The 27,004-nt window shown below is 36.4% G+C and overlaps 1 protein-coding gene across 1 annotated transcript in view; it reads right to left on the bottom strand.

Annotated features, from left to right (window-relative positions):
- Positions 1–1,319: 1,319 nt before the first annotated feature.
- Positions 1,320–27,004, bottom strand: part of LOC123869964 (ATP-binding cassette sub-family G member 1-like) — a 41,498-nt gene continuing 15,813 nt past the window's right edge. The window contains exons 3-13 of the mRNA XM_045913092.1: positions 19,876–19,993; positions 17,782–17,974; positions 13,796–13,941; positions 12,531–12,769; positions 8,812–8,949; positions 8,199–8,347; positions 6,832–7,000; positions 4,467–4,567; positions 4,029–4,184; positions 3,404–3,587; positions 1,320–2,840 (exon numbers count right to left, since the gene is read on the bottom strand). Coding sequence (XP_045769048.1) covers positions 2,686–2,840; positions 3,404–3,587; positions 4,029–4,184; positions 4,467–4,567; positions 6,832–7,000; positions 8,199–8,347; positions 8,812–8,949; positions 12,531–12,769; positions 13,796–13,941; positions 17,782–17,974; positions 19,876–19,993 — 1,748 coding nt within the window. The 3' untranslated portion in view covers positions 1,320–2,685. The remainder of the gene's footprint in view (positions 2,841–3,403; positions 3,588–4,028; positions 4,185–4,466; positions 4,568–6,831; positions 7,001–8,198; positions 8,348–8,811; positions 8,950–12,530; positions 12,770–13,795; positions 13,942–17,781; positions 17,975–19,875; positions 19,994–27,004) is intronic.

Below are 27,004 nucleotides of genomic sequence, written 5' to 3'. Positions count from 1 at the left end.
TTGTTATTAAACTGGTTCATAAAATTAATGGGTTCGGGAGGTTAATGGTTTATGTCTTCTACTAAAGTGGTCGTTCTATATTAAAAATCATGTACCTAGATAAAAAAAGTAATACCTAGGTAGATCATGCTTATTGCCATTTTCCGGGACATTGCAAACTCTAGAAATATTTTTTTAAATTTAATTTTATTCATTTTATCTTTACCCCTCTACCTCTCTACCTCTTCAGAGCTATAAAGAGAGAGGATCCCTCCTCTGAAAATCGAAATTGACTATGTATTGTATACACTTATGATGATAAGTGTATTATAATAATGTTAGTCGTTAAACTTCGATTAAAATTACTATAATTCAGTATTTAACCAAGGTCTTACTAATTATTCTAATCCATATTTGATTCCCTATAGTGGGTTTTTAATCTGCTCGTTGAGAGACGTTTCCATAGCGCGCTTTCCGTACAAACGGAGATTAAATTGGATAGACATTTTCTAGAAACTAATAATTATCTATGTCTATGGTTTGCCAGATTTCGGAACGTACGCGTTCAAAGGTATAATAAGTATGTATAAAATCCTTATCCGTGTAACTTTGATATGAATATTTTAACGGAAATCTGGCAAAACGTTCGCTGCGCTCGCGCTCCTATTTCTTATTGTATTCTATCTTGCTGTCAAATTGAAAGGTGAAATTCCTAAAACTAACCAACCAGGTATTCACCCCGTTAAGTCGAGTAAAAGATTTTTCTCATGAAAAGATTCGGTTAAGAGCTGGATAAAACCTAAGGTCTATTGTGATGGGTCGTTTCTTGGTATCCGATCACGCCTTTGATTGTTTCAGGAGAACTTCGCAAGTGATCTAACATTGCTATTGATACGAGTATCAAACGATGCTGGTTAAAAACGACAAGCATTCATTATAATTATTGATTAAACGTAAGCTTTTTTTCAGGCGCGTAGAAAAAGTTTTCGTCTAAAATTGTAGCACTGAAATTATTGGTTTATGACTCTCCATTAATATTATAGTCAAATTTTTTAAAAGATTTCGTTTCAATTTCTCAAAATCCTATCTTATTAGGTACCTACTGGGTAGGTAGAGCAATAACTAGAGAAAGTAACATTATGCATTTGCAATCAAAATTATTGTGGTTTGCGATTATTTTTTCAGTTCATTAGCAGGGCATTATTACTGGGCGCGTAGGTGATATTTAGTATCTACATAGTCATAAAAGAAAACTTTTCTTTTTTCAAAAAAAGACCAACCTTTATTTTTAATCTAAAACTGTTCTTAATCTAAAATAAATAAAATAAAAAACAAAAATAAATAAAAATGTTTTTATTAATTCGTCATAATAAATAGGTGCCTACATAGCTCCATACTTTTAACAAGGCATTATCCATAATTATTTTATAATATCAACTATGGTTAAACTGGAATATGTGAATATCAAAAAATACAATGCTATCTGGGATTTTTGCAGTTTGTTATTTAAAATGCATTCTATTTTCCAGAGTCCACATTACAATAAATTAAACTAAATAGAAAAGGTTTTAGACCAGCCATAAACTTAATACTAAAACAATCTTTGAGGTAAAGTATAAAAGTAAGACGTTCTTAAGTCGTGATAGAGACAGGGTACAGAAGCATTGATGATTTTGTTAGGAAGTGGCAAGAATACAAACATAGCTGATTCACTAATCATTGTAGGTAAGAAAGGCGTCCCATCTTAGACCACATCATCACTTTCCATCAGGTGTGATTGTGGTCAAGCGCTTGCCTATAGTGAATAAAAAAAAAATTATATCGTCTTGAGGCGTGAAATGTATTTTTTTGTACAAAGGGACTAGGAAGTAAGCAGGTCGCCTGATGTTTTGAGGTGACTTCTTCTGCTCATAAACATTTGTAACACCCGAGGAATTCCTAATGCGTAAACCTATGTTTGAATAACTCCTCCCTTGAATAACTCCCATAGTTTTGAGATGGAAGCTGGTTAGTCGTTTTTCATGTGCGAGATAAAATCTTGGAATCAGGAGAACTTGGAAAATCGGACTGTGCAAGAATACTAGTCATCGAGGCAGGGTGGTTAATTTTTATGGCGACGTAATATGCAAATGTCATGTGGCCTAGTTGTGACAACGCCTAGCAATCGATTGCCATTGTTAAGCAACGTTGACCCAAGTCGGTAAATGGATGGGTGACCGATTTTGGAAGCTCGAATTTGGTCTTCTCGTTCCCTCCGTACCTCGAAAAACACGTTAAGCTGTCCCGGTTAACATCACTAATATCTGATAATAGCTGTAATTTAACCTAAGAGTCGAAATTTCGTTCTGTTAGTCGAGTTGTGAGAGGAAGGCTCTGGGAACTCACCGCATTATTACCCAAGAGAGCTCCTACCAATATTTGGTTAATGCAAAGGACTATGGGGAATATGACTATAAAGAAAGAACATGCGGTCATAGAATAGGGAAGATGATATTGGTCCAAGTAACTTTACCGAACACTCTCCCAAGAGACGAGAGAGTCTAATTTAAATAAGAAATTTTTCTTCTGTTGCATGTATGTAGCAATAAATTGTCGCTCATTGTTGTCTCTTGTCTAAATAAACTTTTAGGGCTATCACATGATACATTATGTCTAAAAATTAAATAGCTCAGTCACATCAATTCTGCACGTGCATTCTCAATTACTTCATCTCTTGTTCAATCGGTACCAGAGAGTGGTACATGTTAGGATGTGCATCAGTACTGTAGTGCTTAGTACTATCGCCATGTTAGCACCAACGTCCACTGAGGTAATGTCCATTTCTTGGAGAAACTTGCTCGGCGTTATGTAGTGGCAATACTCTGGGAAAGAAGGAAATTCACTGATTATTAATTTTACTTCGAATTTTAGTATATCTAAATGTTACTGAAATCGAAAGAAGCCATGGCAACCTAGTTGTTAAGACACAAGATACAAGATAGCCCTTGACTGCAATCTCACCTGGTCGTAAGTAATGATGCAGTCTAAGATGGAAGCGGGCTAACCTGGCAGGAGTATGGTATTTTTTATTAAACCCATACCCCTTTGGTTTCTAAACGGCATCGTACAGGAACGCTAAATCGCTTGGCAGCCCGGCTTTGCCGGTATGGTGGTAATTAGCCACGGCCGAAATCTGCCACCACACTAAACCAGAGATTTAGAAATTATAAAGTTCCTGCCGGAAACGAATCGGGGACCTCCACTGATAATACACGCGCTAACCTCTGCGCCAGGGAGGCCGTTAACTTTTCGGAGCTAACTTTTCGGACCTAAGTGCGTTAAAAGGAAAACATCGCACGGAAACCGCGCCGGTGATTGGACCAAAGCCAACCTATAGGTACTTATATTCCAGATTTGTTTTGTAAAATTGAACTTTTGATAATACCTTTAGCACAATGCATTTTTGTTCTATTAAACCCGTATATGGAATGCACAGCCACATGAAACCCGGCTCTGAAGTAGGACGCATGATGAAGCCACTTGAAGGCGTAGGGCGTATCTCTCAGGGCAAGACAGAAGCCAAACACGGAGAATAGGCAGGCAAGTACTGGGCCTATGAATACTGCAATCTGAAACAATAAAGCAGAATATTATACCTGGTTTGAGGATGTTCAATAATTTATCAAAACATCATTAATTTGCTCAGCTATGCCGTTCACTCTGGTTCTCCTAAGGATTTCCTCGTTACGGATGCTGTCCCTCAGAGAGACATCCAACATAGCCCTCTCCATAGCACGCTGAGCGACTTTGAACTTGTCTACAAGGCCAACTATCAGTGTCCACGTTTCACCGCCATACGTCATCATAGGTAGGATACACTCATCAAAGACTTCGTCTTTAGGCTTCGGGGTATCAACGAATTGAAGAGTTGAAGTAATTTGCAATGTGCAAGCTATATCTATGCCAAATCCTGGCAGCATCGGTTCAGCGGATGAGTTGTGAAAAGGTAACAGATGGGCACACGTTTTAATGATGTTTTTTTTTGCATGGAGGATACTGATATAGATTACCTTAGTGGGCGTGGTGGACCCGATGAAGTAACCCCAAGCTTGCGCGCAGAGAGATGTGGCGACTACAGTGGCAAGGAATAAAGTAGCGCGCGTCGGCTCCAGAGGGTTATCGGTCAACCAGTAAGACAATACCACGTAGGATACGCATGATATCATCTGTAATAATAATAAGTGTTATTTAATTACTGTTCTTATCGTTTTTATTATAATATTAAGTACAGAAAGATTAAGTATATAGATTCAAGGATAAGATCAAGATATACGCAAACGCAATGCGCGACTATGATGTTATAAGATTTTATTAGGTCTCGGAAAATTTACATCATCTGGAATCGTGCTAAACTGGACAGTTCTCTCACTTATCATTGTGTTGGTGCTACACTCAAGCAAGCAAGGTTTGTGAATACGGGTGCATGTCTTGAGCATTTGTAAACATACCTGAAAAGGTAATTCCACGGCTAAGATTGAAAATATGTACGGGCCCAAAGAGTACCATCGATTGAAGTATTCGCCTTTCAATATGTCCATCTCCAGTGGAACTGTAAAGTGAATAAAAATATTTATCAAAAAATGTAGTTATAGCTTTAGAATACTTATAATTATTTTCGCTAAAGATATTTTTCTAACTCCACGACTGTTATCTATTTGTTCTTGAACTGATTTGTTATTAAAAAGTCAAAGGTTATGGATGATTCAAAATACTAAAATAGTTGTAATTACGAGTATAAGTTTCGTGTTGTGTATGAATTGAGTAGGTACATTTCGTGCGACCATCTAAATTCTAAATAAAGGCTGTAACCAGAATGCTAGCAAAAACGAAGACAGGTGATAGTACTGATGATTACTGATAAGTTGATAACATACCATGAAAAATACTACGAAATTTAAAAAAACCTGTATTTTTTAAAAGTTTTCAATATATTGCATAATATGAAACGAATGACTGACGCTGAGGTCAACGAACGTTACGTAAATAGGTCACTCGAAGTCAACGCCGCATCGTAGGTGGGGTATTGACCCGAGTTTAGCACACTATACAATGCGGGTTTGAAAAATACTAAATCACTAAAACTACGAGATAAGGCAAATGGTTATTGACATTGAACTCTGTTTACGTAGTATAATAATATTGCTAAGTTTTTGCTAGTGCTCTGGTTACATCGTGTATTTTAATTAGGTATGTTAAATAAAGAGCCATTATTTAACATACCTAAGCCAAAGTATGTGAGCCATATCGCAGGTCACTCACTGGTTTACTGTTAACAATTTGCTTTTAAATGCAAAGAAAACCAAGTGTGTCGAATTCGCACTGCCCAATACCAAGACGACAAATAACATAAAATTAATGATAAATAATGATATGTTGAAAGTAGAGGAGACCACCGTGTTCCTAGGGATAACTTTAGATGCAAAGCTTCAATGGAACGCCCATATATCAACACTTGCTGGCAAACTCAGCTCTGCTGCTTACGCTGTTAGAAGGATTCGACAGATAACTGACGTGGAAACTGCAAAAATTGTATATTTTGCCTATTTTCACAGTATTATGTCCTACGGAATCTTGCTATGGGGTAAAGCGGCAGATATTGGAAAAATTTTCGTTTTACAAAAAAGGGCAATACGCGCAATTTATAATTTAAAACCGCGCGATTCCCTACGAGAGAAATTTAAGGAAATAGGTATTCTTACAGTAGCTTCTCAATACATTTACAATAATATAATTTTTGTACGACAAAACATCCTCAGTTACAAAAAAATCGGTGATTTCCATGACAGGCCAACTAGAAATCGTAATAAGCTCGCAACTCCTACGCTCCGCCTCAGAAAAGTGGGAAAGTCATTTGTGGGAATGAGTGTAATAATATTTTATAATAAAATTCCACAGTCAATATTAGACTTGCCTTTACCAAAGTTTAAAAAATCCATTAAAAGTATGCTCCTGGCAAAAGCATATTACACAATCGAAGATTATGTAAATGATAAAAAAGCATGGATTTGACTCGCTCCAGCAATGCGCGGGTCTGCAATTGCTTGTATAGTATAGAATATTATTGTAAATTGCACAATTGAAAAGAGCAACCGCCGAGTTTCTTGCTGGTTCTTCTCGGTAGGAACGGCATTCCGAACCAGTGGTAAATTATTTGACGATTCAAAAGCACTTGTAAAAGTTTATTTGAATAAAAATCTATTCTATTCTATTCTATTCTAAAGGTGCAAGCACACCATGCTGTTGTGGAATGTTGCAAGGTAATCTTTATAACGATTGTCCACATGGGTGAAGCACGTTAAATGCACCACTTAAGGTTAGTGTGGACGTCTTTATATTTTCAAAATATATGATTTCGGTCGCCAGCTGTCGCGTCACAACACACTACACACAATAAGTGTTTACACCTCAACTCTTTAAAAAGTCATATTTCTTAACAAAGTCGTAATTTTATAGGTAAACAGCAAGTTTCTATTAAGTTTATAGCAATGGAGGCAGGAACACTTAAGCTTCATTTACACCAAAACAACATAGTGCAACATTACAGCATGCCACAGGACCGCATGGTCCATGACTAACGCACATTATTGCAAAAATCTTGCGGAATGGCAACATTTTGCATCATGTGGCAGACTCGTACCAATTCCAATATAATTCCAATCGATATTCCAATTCCAATTCTACAGCACGATGTTACCTCAGAGTAAAATAGACTACCATACCATAGCATGCCAGATTGTCATATTTTAATTGTAACTAGGTAACTTATTTTCAATTTTTTTTTTAATAGCTCCTATCAAGTAAAGCTGTACTTACAAGACAAAGTGACAGACATTTTGCCGGTGTATACGACGAGGAGCATAGAGCCGTACAAATACACGTAGTTTCCGAGAACGCTGCTCGCTTCGCTCCCGACGCCAAGGTAGAGGTAGCCGAAGATGAGAGCGATCACCACGTGAGCCGCTACCCGGTACATAAATAGTGACTGTTGAAGAAATGAAAATTAAAATGAACTTTTGTTTGCTTTCCTTGACCTACAGTTTTCGAGCTTTCACGCTTTGCTAGAATTTAGAAAACTGAGATTTTTTTTAAATTCCATTACAAGTTAGCTCTTAACTGTAATCTTAATAAGTGCAGCCTAATACTAAGGCTATGACAGGATTATTAAACCCATACCCCTTATTGATTTCTACATGGCATTGTACTGGAACGCTAAATCGCGTTGTAGTTACCAAACTAAGCACGTCCCTAGCCAATTTACCAGGCCAGCGACAACTTAAAAATTATAAATTCGTTCACTATTTAAAGTTTAAAATAATTATATATGACGTAACATATTACTCTTGCGGATAATTCGCGGATTTTCGCACATTCCGCAGAACGCGGGAGAAACTGAAGCTAGTGGAAACGTAAAATCCAAATGTATTAATTTTCAGCTTGTGGCTCCGATAATATGTCAAGTTTCAATCTCACCAGTTTAAAAAGCTCATAATAATCTTTAAACACACAGAAAAACTTTTCACAGCTATACTAAAATTAAATGACTAAACTTTGAAGCTCCTTTACGACAACTACCTATTTTGCGACATTAGATTATATGCGTCATTATAATCGCAAAAACTATAATAAGTATAATATTTTGTGCAAATATTTTAACTATCATTTTTAGTGTATAATAACAATTTAAATTAATACCATAATTAGTAGGAAGTTTTTACGTTATTATTTTAATAATAATTACATGTTTATAAAGCGAAACGTAGATAATAGATATATAGAAGATTTTATTAAGTAATATAATTAAATATTTACGAAAACAGTTTTTCTTAATATGTCTGAACCCGGAGATAAGTAATTCTTGAGTCAGTCATGACATGACCGCTTTAGCACGCTTTCAGTTTATTGCCTTCTCTTATTTTGTCTACACTTAGTTTTACAAACGTTTCAAATTGTATATCAATTAGTATTGTATGATTTCTCTAATAAGAGAAATTGATTATTTTTATAAGCAACGCGCTATGTATGAGAAGATATTATTATATTTACTGCGAGCTAACAATGAAGCATATTTTCTTGAATAGCATGTTTTCTTGTGCATATTTTCTTCGTGAACTACCATTTGTTTTTTTTAACTAAGCTAAAGAGAAATAGAAAACTAATAAATAAACCCTAACGTTACTCACATAATTTCTTGTTGTCATCAAATAATTCCTGTACAATAGTATCCAAGTCTGTAGCATGTAACCGGACGGCCTGTAGATGTTCTTTGAGAATTTCTTCTGGTATTTTACATTACTTCTAAGTTGTTTATCTTTCAATTCCGTATCTATACCTTGAAAAATAGAAAAATTACATCTAGTGAGTGCTTATATATTTTGAATGAGCGATTTTCGCATTAATTTTTAGGGTTCCGTACCTCAAAAGCAAAAATGGAACCCTTATAGGATCACTTTGTTGTCTATCTGTTCGATTGTCTGTCCGTCCGTCTGTCTAGTCTGTCAAGAAAACCTATAGGGTACTTCCCGTAGACTTAGAATCATGCAATTTGGCAGGTAGATAGGTCTTATAGCACAAGTAAAGGAATAAATCCGAAAACCATGAATTTGTGGTTACATCAATAAAAAATAATTAAAATGTGTTTCAATTTTCAAAGTAAGATAACTATACCAAGTAGGGTATCGTATGAAAGGGCTTTACCTGTACATTCTAAAACAGATTTATATTCATTTTTATGCATAATAGTTTTTGATTTATCGTGCAAAATGTCAATCTTCGATATAATACAGATTTACTTACTTAGAGATCTAGAAAAAGATGGTATAACGGGCACGCTCTCTTCCCAATTCCTGGAGGTAGACTCAGGGTTGTACTGCTGTATGGTATTGGCAATGCTGTCTATAGATGTACCGTATTCACCTGATGCCACTTCCATCACTGAAAATAAGAGAATACGTATTGCGAGAATTTGTATTGAATGAGAATAGAGAGCAGGTAGGTATATGAGAAATTGATATCTTTAAATGGCTCTCGGCACAAGGTAGCAAATATGCGGTACTAACACTATTCTATCCCACAAATTTTGTTTCTTAGAAAATAAGTAAGGTCTGGCGGTTTCGGGATTTAAATTTTGAAGTTCGAGTGCCAAGACAACTTCGTGTTGAAGTATTGGATTATTACGAACGGTTTACCGATGATTCTTGCTTTTTAAATATTTTATGTAATTTTGCTGCTCGATTGCGGTAGAATGACAGCTACAATGTCACGATCGCAATCATCTCTGATTGGTTGACGCTCGCTCACTATTGGCTACAATGCATTGTTGCAACAAGGATAGCATAAATTTAGCAAATCACAGCAATTGCGATTACAGTAATGATAAATGCAGGTTTTTCGGAATCGAACTACTGGTGTAAATAAAGCTTTACTTTTGCTTGGTAATTAGCACAATTTGCATGAAAATAGCTTTAGTATGCAAAAATATCTTAGCAACTAGGTTGCGTACGTAAACACTAGAGTCATCAGTTGATTGAAGTTACTGTACACTTTTACTAAGGCCACACATGGAGTATCTGTGTCATATTTATTTTGTGAACAATACATTCAAGTGCACTCGGCTCAATTCGAATGCCAAAGAAGCGTTACTGACAAGATTACTGACTAACAAACAGTCGGTTAAATATAATAAATTGATTTATTGATCCAACGTTTTAAAATAAATAAACGTGGATAGGTACCTAGTACCTACCTACCTAAGGTGCCATCTTCACGGGCGAGAGAATCGTGGGGACAGTCTCGCCATGCCACCACCAAATTCGATACAACCCTCATAGGCCAATCGTGGCAATTCCCTCACCCGTGGAGATGGCACCTATGCGATGGTGCCTATCTGTCTTTTAGCACTTGACCGGTTTTTAGGGTTCCGTTCCTCAAAATAAAAAACGGAACCCTCATAGGATCACTTTGTTGTCTGTCTGTCTGTCTGCCCGCTTGTCCGTCGTCCGTCGGTCCGTCGTCGGTCTGTCCGTCTGCCCGTCTGTCGTGTCTGTCAAGAACACCTAGAGGGCAATTCCCGTTGACTTAGAATCATGAAATTCGGCAGGTATGTAGCAGGAATAGCACAAGTTAAGGAAAATATCCGAAAACCGTGAATTGGTGTGAACCGTGAATACTTACCAAGTGGGATTTATGAAAGGGCTGTACGTTTTAAAACAGATTTTTATTTATTTTTATGCATGTTTTTGATTTATCGTGCAAAATGTCGGAAAAAATACTCGAGTACAGAATCCTCGGTGCGTAAGTCTGACTCACACTTGGCCGGTTTTTTTGTCATGTTGTCGTTATTCCTTTTTATTGTGACTAACCCTTTGATGTTTTTTTTTTTTTTGTCAGGGGCCCTGATTATAATGCGTTCAAACAGGAAGTGCCTAGGGAAGGGGACTGTTGGGGACTGTCAACTGTTGGATCTGTTATGACTTATGGGGCGAGGGTATTAAATATAACAACATGGCTATTGGCTAGGTTAGTTTAATTTTTTATTTTCGAGAGATTAAACAGTTAATTTGCTTATCATTTGATGTTATTATCATCATCATATCATCAAGTATCCCCAAGGAGAAAGGTATTCGGAGAATTGGCCCATAACAATACATGAATAATTAATTATTGATAAACCGGTAAAGAAGCTTGGATTTGTCTCACGTTTCTAAAGGGAAGTTAGAGGAGGAAATATGTGTGAACAAATCGCATTAAAAGATCTATCGATCTACCTACTTATTTACATTGAAATTATTTTGCCTTACATCCATCTGTCCTCGTCACTTTGTAATGAACATTGCATATTAATAAGTAGGTATAAAAGTGATACATAGGTATGTTTATTTCTATTGAAAAAAACGCAATGATTTGTAATTTGCATCAGATTGTGGAACTATAACATTGTAAGTTGTAGGTACTTAACACCTATTTGTATAATTATACAATAAAAATTATATACCGAAACAATGTAGGTACGTACCTAGTGGATATTATGTAAAGAAATCATAAAAGCACGACATATTTATTATACCTTTTAATTATTTTCGCATGTTTAAGCTATGATTGAACATAAAACAAATAGGAATTTAATGAATAAATTATCAGGAAAACTCATTGCATTGTAGTACTTAGGTATAGTATAATTAGGTCATCAGACTTAGACAATACAAAATTATAAATAAATCCAATGCCACATTGCCGTGACGATAATCAAAGGTTATTGGAATCCTATAGTAGGTATAGGTCCCTATAGCCTTATTAGAAAGCGTTTACGAGTTACGACGCATAATTATCTTATGGACTTTTAAATAAAATGCTACATCACGGTTTGTACAGGAATCGATTGAATAATAATCTTACTAATAGTAAAAATTTAATGTGGAAGTTTGGATGCTTGTTAATCTTTCACGCCTCAATGATTCCACCGATATGGCTGATATCTGGAACTAGATAAGCTAATACCCTGATACCTACCTACCTAGGCTACATTTTATCCCGGAAAATTTCCACGGGAATAACGTACCTAAGTATAGAGCTATAGCTGTATCTTATCTACGTAGGTACATACTACATCATCATCGTCATCATCGTCATGATGATGAACCCACGGCTGGCTCACTACAGAGCATGGGTCTCCTTTCAGAGCGAGAAAGGAAAGATGGTACACTTCTCATAATTTTGAGAACATTATAGAGAACCTTCAGGCATGCAGGCGTGGAGTTGTTGCGTTTTTTACTTAAGTAATTACCTATATATTACTAGCAATAGGTACTTGCTTTCTTCTCTTTAATCTACGAGAAGCTTAAAGCAAAAGGTATTTTAGAGATTACCATCAAGACTATAAGAATTCTACTAATAGGTATTAACTCAGGTCAAGGTAAGTAGTCGGTTGACACTGAAATAGGCTGTGGGCGTCGACAGATATATTCACAAATGAATATGAGTTTATTTCTAATTCAAACAACAAGGACTAGCAATATGTAGGTACAGGGAATTGCGAGAGATATAAAGTAGGTAAAATAAATAAACTTATGTGAACCACTACCTACAGCATGGTTTCTACGCCACCAGAATCTTGCCAGGTTCACATAACAGCAATGGGGCCTGCTGGGCCATTATGTTCAAGGCTGTTTGTTTACTAGTACCATGGCTACTTTTTAAAAATGCCGTGGAAACTCTTTGATTTTCCGGTAAAATGAGAGCTTATTTTTGTCTCCGGGACGTAAGCTACATATCTCTGTAAAAAATAGATGATATCCGCAACTTTGTCCAAGTGCAGGATTTAATGTTTTTAAAAATCTTGTGGGAACTCTTCGATTTTCTGGGACAAAAGTAGCCTATGTCCGTCCCCGGGGTGCAATCTATTTCCGTACAAAATTTCGTCAAAATCGGTTAAAGTTTAAACGCATGGGCCGTGAAAAGATTGCAGACAGGCAGACCATTTTCGCTCTTATAATATCGTATTGATGATGAGTACTTACAGAAATCGGCTGGGTTATGATAGGGCGGGCATCGCAGTCCTGCACTATTCAGCGCCGGCAAGAGCTGTTCCCTCGGTCCTGAGTACAAAGTGTTCCCGGCTGCTAGACAGTAGATTGAGTCTATTTTCTCGAACATTAAGGCTGAGGGTTGATGGATCGTTGCCACAAGCGTTCGGCCGCCACGAGCTAAGCCGCTCAGAAGAGCGATCAGAGATGTTGACGATGAGGAGTCTAGGCCGCTGCAAGTAAATCAATTAAAACAAGTGTAAATAAAAAAATTAGAAAACTCCCGACAAGTGACGGTTACAGTAACTAGAAAAGAGATGATTTTTCAAACGGCTAAACCGATTTTCTTGGATTATAGCTAAGAACACTCTCGATCAAGCCACCTTTCAAACAAAAAAAAACTAAATTAAAGTGGACGCGTTACGTAAGATTTTTTAGAGGTTATACCTACAATAGAGAGTATATAGACACAGTTACGTCGATGTCAAATAACACTCTTTCTTGTGGTACCTTAGACACAGCAGCCGTTAGACTAGGTAATCGCTATTCACACGTAACGGCCAAGAAAAAGTAGGGAACCAGGGCGTAAACTCTGTGTAAAGCACATTCGTACGTCGCCGTGTAACGAATTAATGAGGCTGCTAACTCTCACTTTGATGCCATGAGACAACTTGCTAAAACACAATAATAGCCTGAATGCAGTTATAAAGTTTCTCAAAAGTATCATAAAGATACTTTGGCTTTCTTTCCATACAAAGACACATTACAAAAAACGTCTTTGTAAAGATTTAAAAGTAAAAGGCTCTTGGGAAGGCCTATGTCCAACAGTGGACGCAAAGAGGCTGATTGATTGAAAGATTTAAATAAATTGCAGTTCCTATAAACCCACTATCTCAAACCAATCATTGCATTAAAAAGTATTGGAAACAATTATTCTTCTACTAAGCCATGCGAGCGAAGCCGCGGTTTAAAGGTAGTAATAGGTTAAAATTACAAGAATATTTATATGTATAGTAGTAGTATAATAATAATAATTTGGTTTTTTTAAAAAGAATATTAGCCATACTAATCATGACTAATACTCTCCTTTCCCCTCCAATTAAGCGTAAAGCTTGTGCCAGGAGTGGGTACGACAATAGAGCAACGGGTGGGGTTTGAACCGCCGACCTTTCGGAATGCAGTCCGCTCCTCAACCGTTGAGCTATCGAGGCTCTATTATATTTTAAATATACATACTCGTATAATATATAGACACTTACGTGGTAGGTTCATCGAGAAACAGTAATGATGGGTCTGATAACAGCTCCAAAGCAACAGCGAGTCTTCTTTTCTGACCCCCGGATAAATCTCTACACACTGTGCGTGATGTGCCACTTAGACCTAGTAGTGCGAGCATTTCGAACACCTGTCAAAATAATATTAAATTATCTAAATGTCAAAGAAGAAACCGACGGACATATTATCATACCTACAGCTCAAACAGCTAGGTCTGGGCGAGGAAATTCTTCCTATAAAGTAAACCCTTCCTCATCATCAACCCAACGCCAGCCCACTACTAAGAACTGGTCTCCTCTCAGAATGAAAAGGGTTAGGCCATACCATGCCACACAGATTAGAGACACAGATTAGACCACCAAGTGCGGATTGGCAGACTTCACACACCCTTGCGAACATTTTAAAGAACTTTCTGGTATGCAGGTTTCCTCATAAAGTTTTCCTTCACCGATAAAGCTGATATATTTAATTGCTTGAAACGTACATAAATCCGAAGATTGAACTCCAGACCTCTCTAATAAGAGGGCTATCACCGCATAAACCCAACGAGAGCTATAACAACTTAAATCCACGAAGCCGTGGCAAAAGGCTAGCTATTTTTGAAATCTACTAGTGCTTCTACCCAAGCAAAAGCAGTCTTTTCTTCGACTATGACAACCTCCATCGAATAAGTATATTATTATTAAGTTGGAAACCAATATGTGTTATGGTTAAGAGTTATGACTTAACAGCAAACCAGATAAAATCCGGTTTTTTTTAGTCCAAAAAGTTACATAAATGACGCAATCCTAGTAACCGCTGGAATAAATCGACACCTCCCACGTAAGTTGTTGTAAGCCACAAAATTGCGATTTTGCGTTTTTTACATAACAATGTCTATTTTTATCTATTTTATATGTTCAATTAAAAAAAATCCTAAAAATGTTGTTTTTTAAAGTACTTATGAGGCGTATAATGTTGTATTTTTCAAACGAGGACGACGTAAAATATCATATCGACCTTTACAACGTTTTATGTGGGGTGAAGTCGCACGTTTGCGCCTCGTATGTAACAGATACAACAGATCACGCCGGACTTCAAATGAAATGTTTGTAACTCAAGACACTGATATGTCACGGTTGTGTTTGCATTTTATTATTTCATTATCGTATTTTAGTAATTTAATAGTGATGCCAAGCTAAACTATTGTATAGGTTACATACAACAATTTACGTCGTTGAGGACACCCAAAAACAGTATTGTATGATGACATACAACCGTTTACGTTGCAGAATCATAATAAATTTTGTGTTAAGTGATACATACAACATTTTACTTCGGCATTCATTTCTCAAAATTTTGTTGTATGATTACATGCTATATTTTACGTTGCTATGACATTGTTTTTTTTCTTACATACGACTTTGTATACAATAAAACTATGTTAAAATTTAGTTTGATGGCGACGTAAACTTATGATAGTCAATGAAATAACTAATCGGCTCATCATACCACTAGGTTACCGTATAATTAACAAAAAAATCACTACTACAATATATTATTTCAGAGCCTACCTTTCCAATAAATAGGTTGGTAGAACCTGCCAGGTGGTGGAGTCCAATTTCTTTACGGCCTATCGTCCAAAAATAACAAATATTTTTTTATGATTTTAAAGCTCATGGCCAGAAAAAGGCCAGAAATGATACTGTAGTCTTCAGCAGATGCACCCACCTACTGGCAGATCATTGTACAAACGCGTAACTTATGGATCTTTAATTTCGTTTTAAAGATACCATAGAGCGGAACAGGAGCTCAAAAGTATTCACGAAAGATCTGTCAACTAAACAGGGCCTGCTGATACGACAAAAATCTGACAACACCTCATTTCAGCTAAACTTGAGCTCTTGAAATAAGTGGAGAAGTTCTATGGACAGTTATACACCACAATACAAAGACTTGTTGAAGATTTGGCTAAAGATCCCAGAGCTAAATTGACGGGATACTATACCCAAGATATCCCAGATGCCAGTTTATACGAGATAAGTATGGCTCTCAAACAACTCAAGGATAAAAATTCGCTCGGTGATATCAGAATCACAGTAGAATTCCTGAAAGCGGGTGGCAAACCAGTACTTAAGGTCTTTCAGCGATTTTCCAATCGCCATGACGGGATTTTCAATCCCGTCATGGCGATAATGCCGTAATAAATAATAAGTAATGGTTTATTCGTTGCAATGTGAGCACAAAAGGTTAGTGAATCTTATATTCAAATTAATCTAGTTCATTGCATAACGAAATTACAAAGTTACAAACATTACTCAAGAAGAGTCATAGACTCATCTCGCTGCTAAGCCATGTCTATAAGCTGTTGTTATCGTAAGTCATTATGAATAGTCACAATAATAAGTTCGATGACTTTCAGCATCCCTAACAAGCTTGATTCTGAAAAAGCTTAAGCACTATAGGTCACATTCATAAGCTGCGACATGTTATGCATAATATAACTGAAGGCTATTATAATAATCTGCCTCTTTGCTAAGCGTTTGTAAACTATGAGAAAGTTTTTGATTTGGTGGAAACTGGGGCTGTATTAAGGTTGCTATTGAGATGCTGTAACAACTGCCTGTTCATACAAATGCTGAAATAGAATCCTATACGAAAACACCATGTCAGTCGACATATAGGACCAGACTAGGATAGTGCAATTGCAGTGACAGAGTGCACATTGAGACGTAATTCTCTGAAACTCTTTACCGCTGCTTTGGAAGACGTCCTTATCTTTAAGCTTGGATTGGAATGAACTTGACATTAACATCAAAAGAAATTCACCTTCGATTTGTCGATGACATAGTCACTATCGCAGAAACTTTGGGAAACCTCATTAGGTTTCCCAGAGTTTCTACATTTACAGCTCAATGACTTTTGCAAAGTTTCACAACAGATGGGCCTGAAAATGAACATGAGTAAGACGAAAATTATGTCTAATTCTTATGTCTCGGCCCACTCAGTAATCGTTGAGGGCTCTGCACTTGAAATTATAGAAAAGTGTGTAAGCCTGGAACAGGTACCTGGACCAGGTAGGTAAGTGCAATTTCAAGAAACAGGTCAGCCAACGAATCCGACTCGGCGGCAGCGTACGGAAACTAAATTAGTCTTCGAACAGTGCGTGTTACCAGTGATGACATATTATGGATCCGAGATAATATGGTTACATATTATAATGGAATTCATAAAAAAGTTCAGAGTCACTAAGCGGGCAATTAGAGAGCTATATTTGAAGATTCTCTACGTGATTGAATCTGGAATGTGGATATCGGTAGAAAAATCAGAGTAACCGGCATAAATGGGTTGCGAAGCTGAAGTGTAAATGGCCGGGGCACAAAATGCGAAGGACCCATAGACGTTGAGGTCCCAAGGTGCTGGAACCTCGCACTGTAAGGCACAGCGTTGACAGACTACCACTAGATGCACAGACGACATCAAACGAGTCACAAGGAGCCACTGGATTCAGGTGGTGCAAGACCGTGGCATATAGAAGTCCCTACAAGAGACCTATGTCCAGTAGTGGACATCCATTGGTTGGAAATGATGAATCGGACTACACATACTACATTTTTTTTAAATTTTAAACGACGTACACAGTTGTATGTAACACATACGATGACACTCAACCCGTTTTTCCCAGCGTAATTTGTTGTAAGTATCTTATACAACATTTTACAAAGATGAAACACGCCGTAAAATGTTGTATGAACAAAATCTCAGAAATCTGAAGTATTTCTATAAATTATCTTTCAGAATATGTGAAAGTACTGTAAACTATAACTAAATACCGAATTTCACAAAAATAAATTGAAAAATGGAGCTTTAATTTCAATTTATATCTTCAAAACGCTCTACTGAAAAATTGTAGTTTTGGGGATACAACAACTTACGTGGGAGGTGTCGAAATAATACCAAAACTTTCACTATAGCTAAGAATTTGTCATACTTTCTCTTTGCGTTCCTGGAAGGTGAAATCGGCCAGTTTAAGAGCAGCAGCAAGAGACATCGATTCATACACGGTTAGATGTACACGGAGGTCATCATTCTGGCGAATGTACCTGGCGCCGCCGCGGCCGGTTGATTGAGAGGCGCATGTGCAAACTCCGTTCACAGTTATCTCACCTTTCGCACCCTTAGTTCTGGTGATAAAACACACATAATTGGTTAATTACCTTCCTAAGAGGGTCCTTTCCTTAATAATAATTATGTATTAATTATTATTTATCATTACATAAACTTAGTGAAGAAGTTCAAGCTATACTACTTGTGATACCCGCTCAACCGCCAGTCCGTTGAGGGACAAATACATATATGACGGAGGAGTACCTATGCGTTAGGCATTTCCTGTGTATAGTAAAAAAAAGTTGAAAAAACTATAACCCGACTACGGAAAAAATGAGACAACTTGAATTCGACTTGGTACAAGTAAAATAAGCTAAAAAGAAAGAAACAAGATTGTGCTTAGTGCTATCATCGTCTTGATTGAGATTCAATACAAAGGCCGTGGTCGTGCGTTGTCGACAGCAAAAAGAAAATATTCTAATTTGGTAGACAAATAAAATCATTGGGAATGCCGTCAATCAAGGATAAGAAATAGGCTGTCGACAACGCACGACCACGGCCTTTGTATTGAATCTCAATCAAGACGATGATAGCACTAAGCACAATCTTGATTCTTTCATATCTTCATTTTTTCCGTAGTCGGGTTATAGTTTTTTCAACTTTTTTTATTTGAAACTTTTCCGTTTTAATAAGTCTATGATGCGACGAATAACCGAGGTCTCGTAAATAGCCAATAGGTCATGAGAAATAATAAAATTATAATAAAATGGGGTTTCTGTGCGTTGTAAGCAGCTAGTGGCGCCATCTGTTATGTCTAATCGAAACGAATTTAATTATAGTAAAATGGGGTTTCTGTCGCTTGGTATATTTTAATAATAGCTATATTTATATTTATGAACTCAGAATTTTTTCTTCTTTCGTTGGACATCCCACTCGACACAATAGCAATAAAAAAAAATTTGAGAGCCTCACTTTTTTTTATGTAACTTCCGTCAGGCCGATTTTTTTCGTATAAAGTATAGCCTATGTCACCCGGGCCATTACAAAGAATCGATTGACACCTCATTCATCAAAATCGGCTCAGTAGTTTAGGCGCTACGGTGGAACACACAGAATCTGGATACAAACATACATACATATTTACATATATACATACATACATAGACTGCTAAAATCATAACCCTTCCTTTCGGCTTTGCCGTAGTCGGGTAAAAAAACGATATGCAGCCAAGGTAGGAATTTGATAGGTTAATACCTATTTACTGGGAAGTCACAATAAAATTAAGCATTTAGCTACGATAAGCATGCGTCTATGCCTGGCACGTTATTTATTACTCCATCCATACCGATTTACGCAGAGTTTGGGACACTAGCTGGGAAAGTTACATTAGGACCTCACCGTTCGATACTTACGTCCGATCGTATAAAAATTTCAAATACATATTGTACTAGTTATGTTACGTATGTTACATTATATTACATAATAAAATAACCATAATAATGAAATAACTGTAAAATAATAAAAAAAATGTTTCTTGGGCGCTACCAGGTTCTACAATCCTTTCAGATAGACTTCCAAAGCTAGGTAAGGTAATAAATATTCATTGTAATTTATATTGTATTCTAGGTTCTTAAGTTGGTAGTATACTTGAAATAAAAATAAATTACATGTGATGCGTACATAGTACATACCTATAATAAACAATATGAACAAAAAGTTCTCTCATGCGTGCAAACAATGGATATTCCTTGAATGCAGGTATTACAGTCTGTTTAGACAAACCACACTACAACCAAATCAACAGCAGCAAAAATGTTAAAGATGCCACTGCCCGGGGCGGATTTGCCTTGGCTGCCCTAGGCCTATGGAAGATTGTCGCGATTGATAGTAGGGTGGTAACTAGCCACGTATACGTAACGATAGCTGTTGTATGGTTGTGGCTGTGGCACGTCTGAAAGGACCTTTAGGCGTACTTACGAGTAACCGGCCAGGATGTTCAACAATGTAGTTTTGCCGGCGCCCGATGGGCCCATGATGGCCGTCAGCTGCCCCGGTTTGAAACATCCGTTTACGCCTTTTAATATCTTTTTCTTATCTGTAACAAAAATAACTTTATGTTATACCATTTTAAGTATTTACAATACATATCATTACTTTCAATTGGGGTATCTAATTACTGGCACGTGCGGCTATGAAAATGCATTAATAAACAGTTTTTTAGGCCATATTATTTATCTGTCGCAAAACCAGACGTATTCTGAAGTGGAGACCGCGTACCAGTAGGTAAGAGCTACGTGTGGAGTGTGGACCACGTGTGACGACTTTTAACCCGCTGGACCGATGACCTGAAGAAGATGGTGTGAATGAGGAAGGACAAAGACCGTGTTTGGTACCGCGCTATCGAAAATGCCTGTGTATAGCACTCATAAAATATACGCTGATAGAATGGAAAACAATTTTTCACTTTCGTAGATTAGGTTAGATTAGTAGTAGAAATAGAAGTTTATTGAACTGAACTTCTTATGGAACTTCTTACACGAATTTGGTTCCCAGTACAATACCTATAACATTAGGTATGTGAATTTTATTAGAATTCTCAGTTCCAACTGCTGAACATTGCTGCTTCAAGGAACGGAAACGAAAAAGGTTTATTATAGATAACGGAAACAAGGGTTACTAAGCCGCAAGAACGGAGGATCTTCCGCTTTTGAATTTGTAAAATAACATCCTCAAAAGATCGATTTCACTGCCAAAGTGTTACTTTATTTGTATAGAGTTCCGAGAAATTCAAGAAGTAAGTTTCAGTAGATTATAGAGAACGCGGAATGCAGAACTCTAAACTCTAGAAGTCTAATGGTTAAATGAAATCCTAAGTACCGGTTCTTCTAATGGCAATTGCCTTTCCGGCTTGAAAGAGGCACAGACATGGTTTCGTAATTAGAGGTATGCTTGAACGCGTTTCGTTGTTCTGTAAGGTCGCAAACGTACACAAAAAACGCATTTTATTAGGTATCATTATCTATTTTTCCTGCTTGGCTGCTTGAAGGATGCGTACTTGCTGACAGCGCATATTACCTAGTTGTTTTGTTGGGTAAGTAATCAAATTGGTGGATCAAAGTTGGGCATCCATCAAATTACCGAGTTTATGTTATCTAAGTCGGTAACTTGGATTTGGAGTTCCGAATTTGGGCTTGTCCTTGTCTTGGAGAGCACACGGTTCCAGTTATTATTAGTACCTAGGTTAAAATCATGACCAGCCCATTGTCGGTTCACTACAGAGCACGGATCTCTTTTCGAAATGAGAAATGCTTTGGCCATAGTCAACCATGCTCACCAAGTGCGGATTGGCAGACTTCACACACCTTTGAGAACATTATGGAGAACTCTCAAGCATGCAGGTTTCCTTGAAATGTTTTCCTTCGTTAAAGCAATAAATCCGAAAAGTTAGAGGTCCGTGTCCGCGTTTAAACCCCCGAATAAAAGCCGAAGTTACACGTGGTTATAACTGTAAAATAATTTTAGGTACGGAAAAACAATACATTATTGTTCAGTATTCATCTCATTTTCTGTGGTTAACCTTTTACCCACGACCTTTATTTGTTTGAGCGAAACGACCCTAAGTGTGATTGACAGTTTGAAGATATTAGTCATGGTAAAGTTGTTTTGTTGTGACGTGATAACGTCAAAAAACGTTGAGTTTTAACGATAGTTAAAACCCAAACTAATCTATACATATAATAAAAAAAATACCGACTAACAAATCCACTATAAATATATTATGAAATATATTACGATATATTATTACTATATGTATATGTTTGAAGAAAGTATAAAAATCGTCTTAGATACAGTTTTTAACCCCCGACCCAAAAAGAGGGGTGTTATAAGTTTGACGTGTGTATCTGTGTATCTGTGTGTCTGTGTATGTATCTGTGTATCTGTGTATCTGTGTATCTGTGTATCTGTCTGTGGCATCGTAGCGCCTAAACGAATGAACCGATTTTAATTTAGTTTTTTTTGTTTGAAAGGTGGCTTGATCGAGAGTGTTCTTAGCTATAATCTAAAAAAATTGGTTCAGCCGTTTAAGAGTTATCAGCTCTTTTCTAGTTTTCTTGTAGAAAAGAAGGTTAGATAACCGTTAGGTTCATAATATTATGTCAATAGACAAAATGTCAAGCTGTCAAGATGGACGTTGCCTAAATACATAATTATTTATTTGAAAATGATGTTTTGGAAAACTCAGATACTTTGGATCGTTGGGGGTGTTATAAATTTTTAATTTACACTTGTAAGTAATAATTTTATTTTAAGTAGATATGAATAAGTTACGTGTAGAGTTGGGGACTACTTGGACGACCTAAAACTGTACTCGTTAATCACACTAATATTATAAAAGAGAAAGTTTGTATGTGTGTGTGTGTGTGTGTGTGTGTGTGTGTGTGTGTGTGTGTGTGTGTGTGTGTGTGTGTGTGTGTGTGTGTGTGTGTGTGTGTGTGTGAGAGTGTGTGTGTGTGTGTGTGTGTGTGTGTGTGTGTGTGAGTGTGTGTGTGTGTGTGTGTGTGTGTGTGTGTATGTTTGTTACTCCTTCACGCAAAAACTACTGGACGGATTGGGCTGAAATTTAGAATGGAGATACATTATACCCTGGATTAGCACATAGGCTACTTTTTATCCCGAAAAATCAAAAAGTTCCCATGGGAATTTTTAAAAAACCTACATCCACGCGAACGAAGTCGCGGGCTTCAGCTAGTTAATTATATGTTTTGAATCACTATTAGCCAAATATTTTCCAAGCATATAGAAAGAAGTTTCAAGAATGTCTACGTTTATGTAATACACTTTGTTTACAAAAAATGCCAGTTTAATATTACGAAAGCATAATTACCTACTTACTTCCTGTATAGTTCAAATGACCTAATCTCGTAGATAAAAGTTAGATAGCAGCCGCTTACGTAATTCAATCAATCTGTGTGATATATCATTATGTTTCTAACTCCCAGGTGCTTGCAGGAATTATAATGAAAATCTTTAAGTTGGTTCGTATACCTATTGAGGCCATAAGAAGAAACTTATGGATTTTCATTGTAAATCCTGCAAGCACTTGGTGTATTATAGATAATCTATAATTTTATTTTATTACGTAGGTAGTATTCTATATTTTCCTTCTTCACAGGTGTAAGATATTATTATTTTTCTTAAATTAATATTTTACTTATAATGATTATTAATTATAATTACAGAGTTATGTATAGGCGATAAAAAACTATGACGTGTGTAATATAGACACCCTATTTTTATATCTTCGATTTATTTATATAAAGTATACGATTAGACGGAATAATCCATACTTAATATTGTAATTAAAATGTGTGTGTCGGAAAATCTAAAACCTAAATCCACGCGGAGGAAGTTGCGGGCATCATCTAGTGCGAAATTATTGTCAACTAGCTGATGCCCACGACTTCGTTCGCGTGGATATAGGTTTTTTAAAATTCCCGTGAGAACTCTTTTATTTTCCGGAATAAAAAGTAGCCTATGTGCTAATCCAGGGTATAATCTATTGCCATTCTAAATTTCAGCCCAAACCGTTCAGAAGTTTTTGCGTGAAGGAGTAACAAACATACACACACACACACATACAAACTTTCTCCTTTATAATATTAGTGTGATCCACCATAAAATCATATTGTCTGTCGCAGCCAAGTTCCATTTTCCTTTCTGTAATACGAAAGGAGGCTTTCACTTAACAGGTAAGTAGGTAGATAGTTTATTTACTCTTTCGCTTTACAATATCGATCGTGTATGCATTTCTTGGATTGCATAATACAATCATAAATTCGCCTGTCAGCTTTGAATGTAATTTCACTTTATTAGCTTGTATGAGTGAAACAATATATTACAAGATATTAAAATATTCTAAAATGATACGAATATATTACGTAGACAAAAAAAATGATAAATGATGAATTGATAATGACAAATCAGTCATAGCAATTATTTTTTAAATCATTGAGTTATCATAAAATTACTAGATATTTGATTTGTTTTTAAGGTTCCGTATTTCCAGAGAAAAAAGGAACTCTTATAGGATCACTTTGTTTGTCTGTCTGTCTGTCGTGCCTATCAAGAGTCAGACCGATCAAGGATATCAAAACCCTGTAGAGTGTAGGTACTTCCCGTTGGCCTAGAATCATGAAAGCAGATTGGTAGGTAGCACTGTCCTTATATCACAAGTAGATAAAGGGAAAAATCTGAAAAACGTGAACGATGATACGGACCCTTCGTCGGAGTCCGACTCGGACTTGACCGGTTTTTTACATAAGGTTCGCATAGAAAAAATATGCGTTGAACAACGTGTCCTGATTAGTAACTCAGTTGAATGACGTAAAAATTTGCGAATAATAAAGCACGTTGTACATACACAGTCAGATACCTAACTAAAGTTGTCGCATCATGAATAAATCATTTCCATGTCAAACCAAATTTACTGTGTAGGTACTGATGAGGATTACCTATAAGGTTACAACTTCATACGCACTTCTCTACGCAAACGTATTTTTAACCGACTTCCAAAAAAGGAGGAGGTTCTCAATTCATCGTAATCTTTTTTTTTTTGGTTGAACAATAACGAATACCTATCTATATAAGTTAGCATTAAGTAGGTACCTACATAATTTGCAACGTTTGGGTTTGATATCATATCACGTGTCTGCAGGTACAAGAACAGGTATTAGGTAGGTACGAGTGCCTTACGATTTGGCTGTCAGTACAAGGATTCGTAGCATAGCAAGGGTAAAGGAATGTGAAACTCATGATTAAATCATTGCTTGAATTTCACGCCTTGGTTCATTGAACCCTTTTTAATCCCTGCGAAGAAAATGAGCTAAAACACACATACATTCGTTGCTATATACGTTATACCGGGCTCTCACGGTGCGTGATATTGCGGACGGACGCGGACAAGTCCGCACCGGCGCACCATGGGAAGATTATCGTCCGTGGTAGCGCAGACACTGCGTCGTTGTTCAAGCCTTGTTTGTGTCGAGTTCGTGGCTGTCCGAGGCCGTCGGCCGTACGTGATAATCGGCAAAATCGCACACCGTGGGAAGCCAGTATAATTCTCATCCTTATTTCTCGCACATACTTAATATCTTTTGTTTATAACGGAGGTATTCATACTGCAACACTGATAATAAATTAATACCTACTCCTGACATAGAGACTGACACTTGGGAATCTAATAAGCGGCGGAAGTCATATAAATTAGCAACCCAACCACTAATAACAGTAAAACAAAGCTGTAATTTAACACTTAGGTCTTAAGAGGGGTCTCTCCGTCACTAGCTTCATACAGACGTAGTTCCAATTTCATTTGAATATTAAGCAACCAAAGTCCATGAAATTTTGCAGACATATTCTAGAAACTAATATCTATGTCTGTGGTTTTCCAGATTTCTGTTAAAATATTTGGTTTCAAAGTTACGCGGTCTTAAAAATTTACATACATATCTTTGTGCCCCTGTAATTTTAAAACTACATATTTTTAGAAAAATCTAAAACACCACAGACACAGAAATTAGTTTCTAGAATATATCAAAATTTTATGGACTTTGGTTGCTTAATATTCAAATGAAATAATTGGAACTACGATTGTATGAAGCTAGTGACGGAGAGAGCCCTGTTAAATTAATTGGATAAGACGTGCGAATTTATGTACTGCCGATCGTAAAACGCGTCTCGTGCAATTTATGATTATACGTTGTTAGGTACTTAGTAACTAACATGTTAAAAGCTCTATATTGTAATTCGTAGTAGTGGAGGAAAAAGGTAGCCTTGGCTCTCAAAAAAAAATTACCTACTTACTAAACCTGAACTAATAAAAATAAAACACAAAACCTAGTAGGTATTAATTAATTATAATAATTATTTATTATATACAGACAAAAGAAACTCTGTAAATTCCTAATATTATGTCTAAGAATATTTTAGAATTATTATAGAAGTTAATTACCTACTTTAGAAGCTAATTATTTATTAGCTCTTGGAATCTTGAATTCAAAAAACCGGCCAAGTGCGAATCAGACTCGCGCACCGAAGGTTCCGTACTCGGGTAATTTTCCAACATTTTGCTCGATAAATCAAAAACTATTATGCATAAAAATCTGTTAGAATATACATGTAAATCCCTTTCATATGATACCCCGCTTGGTATAGTTATCTAAGTTAAAAATTGAAACACATTTTAATTTTTTTTATTGATGTAACCACAAACCACGGTTTTCAGATTTATTCCTTTACTTGTGCTATAAGATCTACCTTCCTGCCAAATTTCATGATTCTAGGTCAACGGGAAGTACCCTATAGGTTTTCTTGACAGACACTACGGACGGGCAGACGGACAGACAGACACGGAACCCTAAAAACTTCAAAAGATTTAGGTACGAGAGCTACATAGTCACACTAGCTAGTGTCTACTTAGCTCAAGACTACCCAAGACTCTATCGCATCAAAATCAGGCGACCTGTTTGCTTTTTGTAGCTTTAAAAATTAATATTTAAATATTTTTTGTTGCTCCTTAAAGTAGGTACGTAATCGTCTTTAATTAATATCATTAAATACATGAAATAAGAATACCTACTTAGGTAAGCAACTAATTAGGTAAGTTAAGTAATAAAAACTTACAAAAGTCATCTACAAGTCGTTACTAACAACGAAACTGCATATTTTTTTTTATATCATGTGTTGAGGATAAGTCAACGCATTTTGTTACGATATTATATTATTATACTCAGTCATTATTACAGAATTCAGTTATTACAGCAGGTACATTCATGGTAATTTAGTATTTTTCAGTGATACAAATGTAAATTAAAAATTTACAACACCCCCGACAAGTGAAGGTTACATAAATTAGAAAAGAGCTGATAACTTTCAAACGGCTGAACCGATTTTCTTCGATTATAGCTAAGAACACTCTCGATCAAGCCACCTTTCAAACAAAAAAAACTAAATTAAAATCGGTCCATTCGTTTAGGAGCTACGATGCCACCGACAGATACATAGATACACAGATACATACGTCAAACTTATAACACCCCTCTTTTTG

Source organism: Maniola jurtina, chromosome 11 (assembly GCF_905333055.1).
Source record: "Maniola jurtina chromosome 11, ilManJurt1.1, whole genome shotgun sequence".
NCBI lineage: Eukaryota > Metazoa > Arthropoda > Insecta > Lepidoptera > Nymphalidae > Maniola > Maniola jurtina.
This window is presented reverse-complemented; position numbering and strand designations above follow the sequence as displayed.